Raw genomic sequence first — 12,105 nt, forward strand, 5'->3', positions numbered from 1 at the left:
TGGTCGTGCTGTTCTTGTTTTCATTGTACTGCATCAAAAGCATCTTTAGTCATCCAAACAATCAGATGATTTTAGATAAGATGTTTTTTTGCCTTAATCTCATAGAAAATAACACTATAAATCTTAATTTGAGCAGGTATTTACTGGGAGTTAGGCTGGGCATGATATATATTGTAAAATGTCCTGAAAATGCCTCTTCTTAGGGGATTTCAGTTTTGTGTGTCAAACTCAGCTTTAAATCCCTTTTCCTGTCAGTTAAACAAATAAGACTTTAGTCTCATCTGCAGATTTTCTATTTCTGTCTCTGTATTCTGCAACTCTTCTATTTAAAAAAAAAATCTTCCCATGGAATCTGTTGGAATAACTGTTGAATTTGAGTGTGGAACTAAGAATTAGAAATTTGTGCTGCACTCCCACTCCTCATTTGTGTCAAGCTAGACCCTGGACCTCCTCTGTGTGCTTCCTTTCATTTATCCCTGGAAAAGGGAAGACCTTATCTAGTCCTAAGTGCAGCAAGAATATTTTTGGGGATGAGTTGTGCTGGAGTGCTTGCTTTACCATGGCTCCATAAAGCAAAAGCATTTTCTGGAGACTGTTTGAAATTGAAATATAGGTTATTAAAAATTTAGCAGGACTTGCCCATTTTAGGGGAATTGTTTGTTTGCTCTCAAACTGCGTGACCTGCCAGTGCTGCTGCAGAGCTGCAGGCTGCCAGGCACCTGCCAGCTCATTTCTGGATCACTCTTAAGCCATGTGCTGTGGGGAAATTGGGCAAGAGGCACACATTCCTGAATAAATAGGGCAACTGGAGGTTTGGGGACCTTGACTGTGAAGTTGAGCATCCCCTGGAAGCGGGGGAGGATCTGGAGCCTGCAGGAAGGCAGGGTGGAGTTGTTCCCTGTGGATGCCATCTCCAGCTCCTTCCGCAGCAAAGTCTCTTGGGATGTCCTGGGTTCATCCCAGTGAAGCTTTGGGCTCTGCAGGTTGGTTGTGAGGTTGTGCTGCATCCCAGAAGGCTCAGATAACTGGTGGGGCAGCTGGTGGATCTCCAGTTTGCTCCCTGTGTGTACCCAACCCCGGGTCAGTCCCTGCCAAGCCCCTCATGCTGTGCTGACAGGGAACCCCTCCCTCTCTTCCCGCAGGTGGTAGCGAACGCCGTGGCCGCTCTGTCAGAGATCAGCGAGTCCCACCCCAACAGCAACCTGCTGGATCTGAACCCTCAGAACATCAACAAGCTGCTGACAGCCTTAAATGAGTGCACAGAGTGGGGGCAGATCTTCATCCTGGACTGTCTGTCCAACTACAACCCCAAGGATGACCGGGAAGCTCAGAGGTGCGGTGGGTGTTTGGTGACACTTGGGGGCTGCTGGGGGTGTTCCAGCTCTGAAAAGACTTGTGCTGCCACAGTGCCCTGTTATCTCAAATAAGACTTGATAAACTAGATTTAAAAGCAAAGCTACTTTTGGTAGTTTGGGCTGATGCTGGAAACCTGCCCCATCCCTCTGCAGAACCATTTTCTCTGTTTATCTTTTTTTAACTTTTTTTTTAAATTTATTTTAAAGGCTGGTTCTTGTGGGAACTGGCACTAGTAAGAAGGGATCAGCCCAAGACTAAACCTGTTAACAGTGGAAGCACTGTTTGGAGGATTTTCTGGTTTAAAGCAGCGCTTTCATATCTGGTTTTGCTGCTGTAGGAGAAGCCTTTATAGGTTTGTGGGTTTCCAAAGTACTACAGGTCTGAGACTGGAATATTTTCCAACTGAAAATTAGTCTGTGATATGATAGAATTGAAAATAAAGGTAAGAAGTTATTTTTCTTATTGCTCCGAATTTACCTTTGTGCTTTTACCTTTAACTGCAATGACTAAACCTAAATAGAAAGAGTTTAGGGTTTGGGTAGTGGGCTGTTAGTTTGTGCACTTCAAGCCTCTTCCTCATCTGTCTCCAGAATCACAAAAAGCCAGATTGTGTTCCCAAGAAAACAAGGATTCAACCAGAAAAGCAACTTGGAACAGGGAGACTCTCAGATGATGTATTTAATGTAGCTGATATGGGGATGGAGGGAGAGGAAGGGCCAGAAGCCCACGTGCAAAATCCTGGCCAGGCCATTTGGAATTCGATGGGTTTCTTCACTGACTCTTTTTCTTCCTGAGGCACAAAATTCACTGTTTCTAAGAAACCTGCCAGTAGTGGTGCTGGGTTTTTTTCTCCCCTTGTGTTCTGTTTCTGTGCCAGAAGCAGCTCTTAATGAGTGCTAGAAACCTACAGAGATCTCCAGGGTGTGAGGCCGATGTTATCCCTGCTCTGTCAGAGGGACCACTGCTCTGAACAACTGTGAACATGTCCCAGTTCCTCAGGTGCAATTCCTCTGAAGCGTGGGGCATCAAATTGCATGGGCAGGAACTCCTTTTACTCCTTTGTGTGCAGTTTATCTCCTGATCCTGGAGTCTGCCTGATTTCAGACAGCACTGGGAAAGCCACTCTCCTTTCCAGCAAGGCTGGTGTCACTCCCCTGTGCGTGGGGAAACTGAGGCACAGAGAGAGGAAGCAGCTGGGACATGCAGGTGACCTTGGGCAGAGGCAGCTGGAGGTGCTCCAGCTCTGACTTGGACTCTTCTGCTCTTCACTGAGCTGTGCTGCTTCCCTTCCAGCATGGCTGAAAGCAAATCTTCCAGGGAGAGAAACTTCAGGAGGCGCAGATGGGAATAAGATGGTTCTGGGTTAGCAATCTGCAGGAGGGAGTGGGAAGAAACTTGACAGATGCTGTAAGAAAGACCATATGAACCCAAACTTCCTTTCTTTTTGGGCTGGGCTGTTTAGGATGCTGTTTGATTACAGGATCCATTATGGCAAGTGGTGAAGCTGAGATTTGGGAGATATTTAGGTCACTCCTTCCTTGTGTATTCAGAGAAAGGGAAATCTTTTTTTGTTGAAATGACAGCAAGCCCCCAAGCAAGCCAGAAGCATGTATCACCTCTGAATGGTTATATGGAGGCTAAAGTGTTTTTCCAGGAGCTGTTTTTGTTAAAGTTCTGTTTGTAAGTGACAGACAAGATCACACAAACAGAAAATACCACCAGGAAAAAGCAGGAAGTGTGGAATTGTTCCTGAGCTGACTGTGGCAGGAGAGAAACTTGAAGCTGTGAGAGAAGTCCCTGTTCGCTTCCTGCTGCGTTCAGGAAAACAGGACTTTGCCCATTCATTGTGAACAAAACCAAATCAAAGTAGTGTCTGAGAAGCTGCCTTCAGCCATGTGCAATCTCCTAAATTTAGATCTGAAATCTTTGACATCCTGAAATCCGTTTGAACCCTTCCTTGTGCCTCTGCCCCCAGCATCTGTGAGCGGGTGACCCCCCGGCTGTCTCACGCCAACTCGGCAGTGGTGCTGTCAGCAGTGAAGGTCCTGATGAAGTTCCTGGAGCTCCTTCCCAAGGACTCTGACTATTACAACATGCTGCTGAAGAAACTTGCCCCTCCTCTGGTGACCCTGCTGTCTGGAGAGCCTGAAGTTCAGTATGTTGCCCTGAGGAACATCAACTTGATTGTGCAGAAAAGGTAAAGGCTCAGGGGGTGTTATTCCTGCCTTGTCAAAGGCCATCTGGTTATCTCAGACCTCCAGATATTGCCACATGCACAGAATTTCTTTTAATCCAGGCTCAGATCCCTTGAGAGACAGATTAAACAGTCTCATGACTCTGGTAGCCTGAATTGATTTCCTTTACAGCATACTTGTGCTGCCAGTTTCATGCAGTATTTCTTTACCTGCCTCTCTTCACCTTCTCTTTATGAGTGGTCAGAATTGCCCTCTATAAATCAAAATGGCAAATAGGAACAGTTCACAGTGACCTGCAGGATCCCACTGTGCCTGTGTTACTCTGTTCAGCACAGAGCCACCAGGCTGCTGACATCCTGGTGTACAGTGGGTTGGGTTTTTTCCCACCAGTTTGCTCCCGTGTTTGTGTTTTATTGCTGCTGTTCCTTGCTGGAAAGGTGAGATAGCTTGGATAGCACTTTGTGATTATATTCAGGGCAGCGGTACTGTGCACTGGCATCTTGCAAGTGAAAGTGGAAATGAATTTGGAGGTTTTGCATTGAGATAAGGATGTTATTCTTTCACTGAAAATGTTGTTTGCTGCCTGTCCTGGCTAAAAAAATTCAAACAGAGGAAGCAGAGATGTGGCCCTAGAAAGACTTGAATTATGCATTTTTGTATCTAAACAATGTTTTTATCCAAATGTCTTTCTCCAAATTGGTGTTTGCACATCCTAGGCATAAAATCAGAGTCAGAGAATGGTTTGAGTTGAAAGGGACCTTAAAGATCATCCAGTTCCAACCTCCTCTGCAGTAACCTTTCAGGTTACTCCGAGCCCTGTCCAGCCTGATCTTAAACACTTCCAGGGATGGGGAATCCATGACCTCCCTGGTCAACCAGGACAAAATGACACCATTGTGTTTCTCAGTGACTATTTGGGTAGATTTCTAAAGAAAAGATGCCTTTTGTTACAATAGTTTGGGGTTTTTACCACTCTTGAGTGACACATTATGTTCCCTGCAGGCCTGAAATCCTGAAGCAGGAGATCAAAGTGTTCTTTGTGAAGTACAATGACCCCATCTATGTCAAACTGGAGAAACTGGACATCATGATACGCCTGGCTTCCCAAGCAAACATTGCTCAGGTCAGCTGAGGCACTTCTGCCGTGCTCTGGGAGGGGAAAACCCTCTCCTGGTCCTTGTGTGAAGGTGTTTGCAGCTACTGCTGGAGTTATCCTGGCTTTTAGGCATCACTGTGCCTGGTAGAGTGTTCTGTGCAGTTGTTTAATGGGAGGTGTTGGAGTTTCCCCCATGATTTAAATGTTAATAGCATGGCATGGCTTGCATCGTGACCGTGAGGTGGATCTTGTTTCACTGATGACAATTCCAGGAGGAGAACTCATGGCTCCTGTCAAATGAGTCACTGCCAGTGCTGAGGTTGGAATGAGAGGCTTGTTTCAAGTGAGAGGGGTGTGCCTGTAAGGGAGGCATTCAGAAAGGCCAAACATTATTGAGGTGTGAATTTCAAGTTAGTAAAATTGTTAAACGCTTGCACAGGCGCTCTCCAGAGCTAAAAAAATCCTGCTTTTGCTTAACTCGCTTCCAGAGTGGAAATAGCACAAAGCTGAAGCTAAACTGAATTGAGATTTGCTTTACAGTGTAGATTCTGCTTGTGTTTGATGTTGGTTTAATGCAGATCCCCTCCTTGGAGGAGGTGTTGTCGAGTGCATCCCTGGCCATGAGGCCTAACACTAATGCAGAATGATGAATGCCTCTGGTTAGTGCTATTATTGTCCTATCCTAATTGTCACAGAGCAATTTCATTTAATGTGACATTTTGAAGCAGCTCCTTCAGCTCTCTCCTGTTGTTTTTTGGAACTGAGCAAGGTAATTCATGCCCTTTTTGTGCCGGGAGCATGGAAAATATTTTAAAAATCAGTTTCTATGAGAACATATTCAGAATTTTCTCTTTACTCTTGGTAGGCTCCACACTAATTTGAATTTATAATGTTCCAATAATATGGGCTGTTTACCTAAAAGGCAGTGGTGTCTGGAGGGCAGTCTGAGATCTGCAGACTAATGAATGAATGAATCTCTCCTGGTTCTGAGAAGGCTTTCATAAAACAACACAAGCTTTATCAGGAATGTGTCCTGGAATGAGACCTGAGAGCAGCTTCCACCCACGTCCTCCTGTGCTGCTTGTGGAGATTCTCCATCTCCCTGCCCAAGGCACCAGGGTGGTTCTAGCCCAGGCCTTGGGCAGTGTTTGGGAAGCATCAGCTGCTAAAGGCAGGTGCTCCGAGTGCTGTGCAACATAGATCATCCAAGGAAATAATAAAACTTCCAAACACACATGTCCTGTCTCCTCCTTGCAGATTTATCTGTCTGCAGTCTGGCCCTTCATGGTCTCTTTATCTTGTCATTCTTCTGAGCAATTTGCTTGGATGAGAGATTTTTCAAAGGACTGTCTGGCTTTGTGCTGCTCCCCTCTCCCTCACCATCTATTTGTGACATCACGATTAAATCACTGATGTCATGTTTGGCATGAGAAACTGAAATAAATTGAGCTTTTGAGGGAATATAAATTACATATGGTCTTTTCTGGAAATAACTGTTTGTAAGCTAAGTGATTTAAGACAAAGCTTTTCAGTTAAAGGTCTGTGAGATCCCAGCAGGTCCTGAGTTTAGCCCTTCATCGGTTTCCATTAGCAAAAACACCGAGACAAAATAATAAATCTTGTTTTTTAAGAGGGGAAGTATCTTCACTCTGTTATTAATCTGTGTATAGATGTTCCAGAGTGTCCTCAGATCTCCTCTGCATCTTCCATTTGGATTCACTGGGGATCCAAATGTTCATCTCAGCACAGAAAAGGAGAGATCAAAAATGCTTCTTGCCGAGAGCTTTGCACACAGCAAATGCATTTTCAGTGTAGGAAGGAACAGAAAACTTTAAGTTTGGCAGGACTGATTTTTCCCCAGCTCTTAATCAGAGGAATTGTAAATAATCAAGACCAGACCACTTTTTGACTTTGTGCAGCCTACACCAAGTGTAACCCACACCACTTTGGGTTACACACCAAGTGTAACCAAACCAGTGGGTTTCGGACGGTGAGCTGATGGCAGAGTTTGGCTGGATGTGTGTGGTAGCTGTGAAAGAACATCCTGCTCATCTTCTGGTGTCTGAGCAGCATCATCTGTGAGGGTGGGCTGTTCTCTGAGTGTCCCCAGGGTCTGACATTGGTGTGCTGTCCCCACAGGTGCTGGCAGAGCTCAAGGAATACGCCACCGAGGTGGACGTCGACTTTGTGCGCAAGGCCGTGCGAGCCATCGGCCGCTGTGCCATCAAGGTGGAGGCAAGTGTCTCATCCTGGAGGTTCTCTGGGGTTCTCTGTATTCAGAAACAATGATGGGCTTTGCCACCTCATTTCCATGTTGCTGGAACTTCAGTGTTGGCCATCAAGTGGCCTGGATGCATCCTGGTTATGGGCAGAGCACCACTGAACAGGGTGTGAGCCGTGAGGACATCATGGGAGGATGGCGTGCTCCTCTCTGCAGCAGAGCAAGGCAGATAATTCATCCTTGATGGAATATTTTACTGCACTGGCCTTAGTGGAACGATGACCACTTATCCATCCAACTCCTTTAATAGCTGTGGCCTGACCTTTAGAAGGGGAAAGAAGAAGAGATTGTACAGAGAAACTCAGTGTTATGAAACATTTTGTGTCATCCCTCCCCTCCATTTCAGCAGAACAGAACACACAGGCAGAGAATTGCAAAGATTTGGGGCACTTAAATGCAATTTATACAAACAGAGTGACTCTACTTACGTAAATCCACACAACTTGTGGCTTCATTTGGAGTGTGCTCCCTTTTGCCTCAATGCTTATGCAGACAAGTTCCCAGGAACATCTGCAGTTACCCAAAACAAGTCTGAAATGTCCTCTGCTGGTGGAACGTCCACCTAAGTGCTCATAATAGAATATTGTTTTTTTAGTGATATCTCTGTTAGTTTCGCTGTAAGTGAATCTGAAATGCCTGTCAGGAGCTCAGAAATCCTGTGAAGAGAGGGAAGATTTATGCTGTGGTGTTGGTACTTTGCAGTAAACTGATGACTGAGTGCAAAATGTCACATAAAGTGCTCTAATTTCAGCTGAGCTCATTTAGCTTTTGCTCAAGTGTGTTCCCATGAGCATTGCCTGACAGCAGATTTAAATAATAACCTAATCATGCCTGGCTTAGTGTGGTGTCAGTGCACAGGATTCTCTTGTTTCAGCTAAACTACTGGAAAGCCTGTGCACAGAGGACACCAACTTCTGTCCTCTGGAGAGAATCAACTGCCCTTTTGTGCAGCTCTCTCTCCCTTCCTTCAGCTCTCAAAGGTTTGTCACTGCCAGGGGCTTTCTTTGAAGTGTGGCCCCACAGAACAGGGGTTGCTGCTTCTGTTTCATGTCTGCAGCTCAAACTACCAGAGCACTCCTTCCCTGCTGCATCCAGGCAGGAGCCTGTCTGCATGGAGCCACAACAGTGACAGTAGGAAACCCCCCTGAGCGTGGAAAAGGGCTACAGAGAAGTTTAAAAGGAGCTGGTGACAGCCCTTTTTGTAGCAGTGCTGTGCTGGGGGGGTGGGAATTTGTTTTAGGTCTCAGCAGGGACTTTGTCTCTAGGATTTGGCCATGTGTCCTAGCTGTCCTAGTTCCACATGGAATGGAGGGTGGTGTATTCCTGCAGCATCAAGGTGTTTTAGAAGTTTTTACTCTTTCCTGCCCTCATCACCCACACTTTTCCCCATCCCCAATACCACAACAATCATATTTGATAAGCAAAGGACTAACAGTAATGCCCCAGTGACCCTCTAAGTGTAATTGTGCCTCTCCATAAGTAATTTTATTCTTGGTTTTTAGCACTGCTCCATTGAAGATGCTGCTGCTAAGGATGAGGTCTGTTTCCTGCTCTGACAAGAAGCAGATTTACAGAGGGAAAATACAGAACAACTGATTGCAGTGTCCCCATCCCTAGGTTAATCCCTGTCCCCAGTGCATCTGTGTTTACTAGAGGCTGTTTGCACTGTGAGTTATGACTAATGAAAGAGCATCCTCACAGCCAGCACTGTCCACATTCCCAAGGCTCAGAAATCTCCTTTTTGACGCAGGACACAGCCAGTGGGAGCTGTTGATGAATGAGGATTCACAGAGCACCTCAGCCCTGCCTTCAAGGATCCTATCTTTTGTCTAATTGTCACACCTAGGGGAGTGAGACAGGAAATAAATTTGTCTGCTGAGAGGTGCACCACAGAGCAAACGTTACCTTTGCTCATTGTGCTGGTTTGGGATATGGAACCAGTCCCCACACTGAAGTAGCAAGATGTTGCCCAGGCTTGAGCAGTCACATTGTTTTGGGGGATGTCAGAACATCATGATTTTGCAGGGCAGGGCTGGGTTATTGATAGCTGAGCTCAGAGTTGGCTTGGGTTTATCTACAGCAAACTCTGGTGTAGCTACACTTGCCTGCCTTGTGAATTGGTTTGCCCCAGTGACAGCATTACAGGAAACCATCATGCCATGCTTTGATTGTAAGGAAAACAGGCACCACCCCTGTGGGAAAAGGAAATGAAGTGGATGCAGTAAGAATAGAGATTCCTCTGGAGCAAAGGAGAAGCAGAAGGAGCCATCTTAAGGGGATATTTGTCTCGTTTCCAAGAGACTCTGGCAGCAGCCTGGTTCTTAGAAACCATTGAGGCTTATGGCTGAGCATGATATGTGCTACTTCAGTAATCTTGTGGGCTTTCATTTGGTTTCTGCAGACAAACAAAGCAATTTTGACTTTGGTTGGTTGTCCTTCCTCACTCCAACTTGAAAGCTGTTCGAGTTGGGGCACTCTTTCATCAGTTTGCAGAGCTCTGCTGTCCCCAAGGATGTCCACCTTCAAAAAGTAGTGTGTTTACAAGGGAGGGGGTGAGCTGAGATCTGTTTTGTTAGAGGGACTGCTCTTCTGGGCATGCGCCTACCACTGCTCACTTTCTAAGGGACTCTTTGGCTAAAAATCATTGCTGTGTGTTTCAGAGTGGATGCTGTGCTTTTCCTGGAAAAAAATCATGCTAATCATGCTTCAAAGTGTCTAAAGAAAAAAACCCTAAACATTAATTTGCTTTTACTTGAATTGTGCAGCTCTTAAAGCTCTGTTAGTTGTAGGCTCTGACAGGGCTGCACTGCTTGTTGCCAGCAGTGACTGGTGCTGTAGGTTCTGCAGAATGACCTTGGGACAGATTTACCCCCATCAGGTCACTCATTAAAATACCAGATGAAAGTTATTGAGATGAAGAGGTGAAATTTCAAGCTCTAAATCATCTCTCTTGCAAGAACTTTGAGCAGGGCTCCCACTGTGACCAAAGTCAAACTGTGTGGAGCCAGGTCTGTGGTCAGTCCCCATGAAGTGGAAGTGTCTTCCAGGTCACAGACTTCAAATCCCTTCTGGAGCAGAAGGGATCAGAGCAGGACACGGTCAGGTTGCCATTCACTGCCCCTGTAGTGCCATAGTACCCATAAAGCTAAGGAGGGAGAGGTGTCATAAAAGAATATTACACCAATCACACACTTTTATGTGATGCCTCTCTTCACTCTGACACCAGTTGTATTGGATTTTTGTTCTGTTTGGTGTGAATTTCAGGGGACAGTCTTATGACTTACTGCCACTTTGCAGACAGAGCAAGTGCTGGTTTGTGGTGTCTCCTCCCTTGGCTGATCCCCATGTCAGTGCTGTGCTGACAGGCCCTGTGGGAGATACCCACAAGGGCAGGAAATTACCAGAAGGTTTTAGTCTCTGACCCAAATTCTTGAGGCTTGTCCTTGAGATTTTTGCCCATTCTCAAAGAACTGATTCCTGTGACTAAAATGCCATTTCACTCCTCCTCCTCCTGCCCAGCCTTTAAGTGCTCTGTAAGTCGAGGGAGCTGTTAATTCACTGGAATTGAAAAATCCACCTACATTGCTGTTGTTTGTGCCCTACAGTGTTTGTCTGCAGCCCGAATCCTTTATGAGTGTTCCGAAGGCGACTGCCTTGGCAGTGTCGGGAGCAGTCTGCTTCTCACATTAATCACCAGCTGTGTAATGAGGCTTCATGTGTGCTCTGCTAATAACCAAATCACTGCCCTTATTTGAGCCTCTCTGGTGCTGAAGTTGGTTGCTCCTGTGATGTCCTGCCTCGCTGTGCTGTTTGGGAATAGACCTCCCTGAATTACCTGCATCTAATGCCACTTCTGGTTCCTGGAGCATGACAGTGTCCAGTCCTTGTTATCTTGCAGTGCCTGTGAATTGTGAACTAATTCATGTGAAAGCTGCATTAGGAGCAGCTGAATTGCTATTTCTAGCTGTATATCCACATGTTGTTAATGACCTCACCCCAAAAATACTGAACCTGTTGCTGCTGGGAGCTGCTTTTTGCTGCTGGTTTTGACAACACTGTTTTCTCCTGCCTTCTGGCTTTGCTAGAAACCTTCCAGCAGTCCCTATCAAAACTCTCCCAGCTCTGATTGTCTGGGAATTGCTTCTGATTCATGGGAAGCCCCAGAGAGCTCATTTAGTGGCCTGTATCAGCCCCAGGGTGATACAAATAGCAGTGTAGGCGATGTTCTCAAGGTCTCTCGTGTGGTGACCCAGCTATCTACTGGCACAGTTGCTTCTCTTACTTTCTACAGGAGCCAGCTGGTGTCCCCAGTGTAACAAACAACCTTTTGTTAACCTGTAGTTCTTTTCTGGACAGGGTTGGTAGCTCTTGTCCTCTTGTTTTCCTCCTCTGGGCCTTTTCTCATACATGTGCCTTGTTCCTCAGTGTGTGCTGTGGGATCAGGAGCGTTTCTTCAGCTTTTTAAATTGTGTTTTTCTGCTCTCTCTAGCAATCTGCAGAGCGCTGTGTGAGCACACTGCTGGACCTCATCCAGACCAAGGTCAACTACGTGGTGCAGGAGGCCATCGTGGTCATCAGAGACATCTTCCGCAAGTACCCCAACAAGTACGTGGGAGTAGCCTCAGATTGTTTTGGAAGCACTTGTCTGCCATCATCAGAACAGAGCAGAACTCAGCCTACCAGGGCTCTGAAGTAAAGGCAGAAGCAGTGATCCCACTCCTAGTTTGGTAGGATTCAGGTGTTGGCTCTGGATGAGGTGTCAGCCTGGCTCATTATTAGTTTGAATTGAAAGGTTTTCCTTTGCCACCACTCCATACTGAAGCCTGGATCAGAAGCCAGTAAAGCTCTTGCAGAGGATGCCAGAAGGAAAATATGACAAAGTTTACAGCATCAGGCTGTTCTGGTTTTGCTAATCTCCTCTGGAAATCTATGAAGTGTAGAAGTCTCCTCACACAAGGCTGTGAAAGTTCATGGCTCCCGTGGTCCGAGATCCCAGTCAGGTTGTGCTGAACAAAACACTGCAGGCTTTTCCCACCAAGTGTTCCCTCTGGCCTGGGCAGAACTCAGCTTCTCTTGTGCTGGTTCTGCAGTAAGGTTTTGTCTTATCAGCCACAGAACTGCAGCAATGTTTTTCAACAGAGACTTCATGATCAGAAAAAAAATAATATGGGATGTCT

At 46.0% G+C, this 12,105-nt stretch overlaps 1 protein-coding gene across 2 annotated transcripts in view; it reads left to right on the forward strand.

Annotated features, from left to right (window-relative positions):
- AP2B1 (adaptor related protein complex 2 beta 1 subunit) overlaps window positions 1–12,105 on the forward strand; it is a 74,826-nt gene that overhangs the window by 16,713 nt on the left and 46,008 nt on the right. For both annotated transcript variants that reach the window (XM_008640365.2, XM_008640363.2), the window contains exons 5-9: window positions 1,143–1,333; window positions 3,332–3,553; window positions 4,554–4,674; window positions 6,787–6,882; window positions 11,418–11,533. In XM_008640365.2, coding sequence (XP_008638587.1) covers window positions 1,143–1,333; window positions 3,332–3,553; window positions 4,554–4,674; window positions 6,787–6,882; window positions 11,418–11,533 — 746 coding nt within the window. The remainder of the gene's footprint in view (window positions 1–1,142; window positions 1,334–3,331; window positions 3,554–4,553; window positions 4,675–6,786; window positions 6,883–11,417; window positions 11,534–12,105) is intronic.

The sequence above is a fragment of the Corvus brachyrhynchos genome, unplaced genomic scaffold (assembly GCF_000691975.1).
Source record: "Corvus brachyrhynchos isolate BGI_N302 unplaced genomic scaffold, ASM69197v1 scaffold99, whole genome shotgun sequence".
Classification (NCBI taxonomy): Eukaryota; Metazoa; Chordata; class Aves; order Passeriformes; family Corvidae; genus Corvus; species Corvus brachyrhynchos.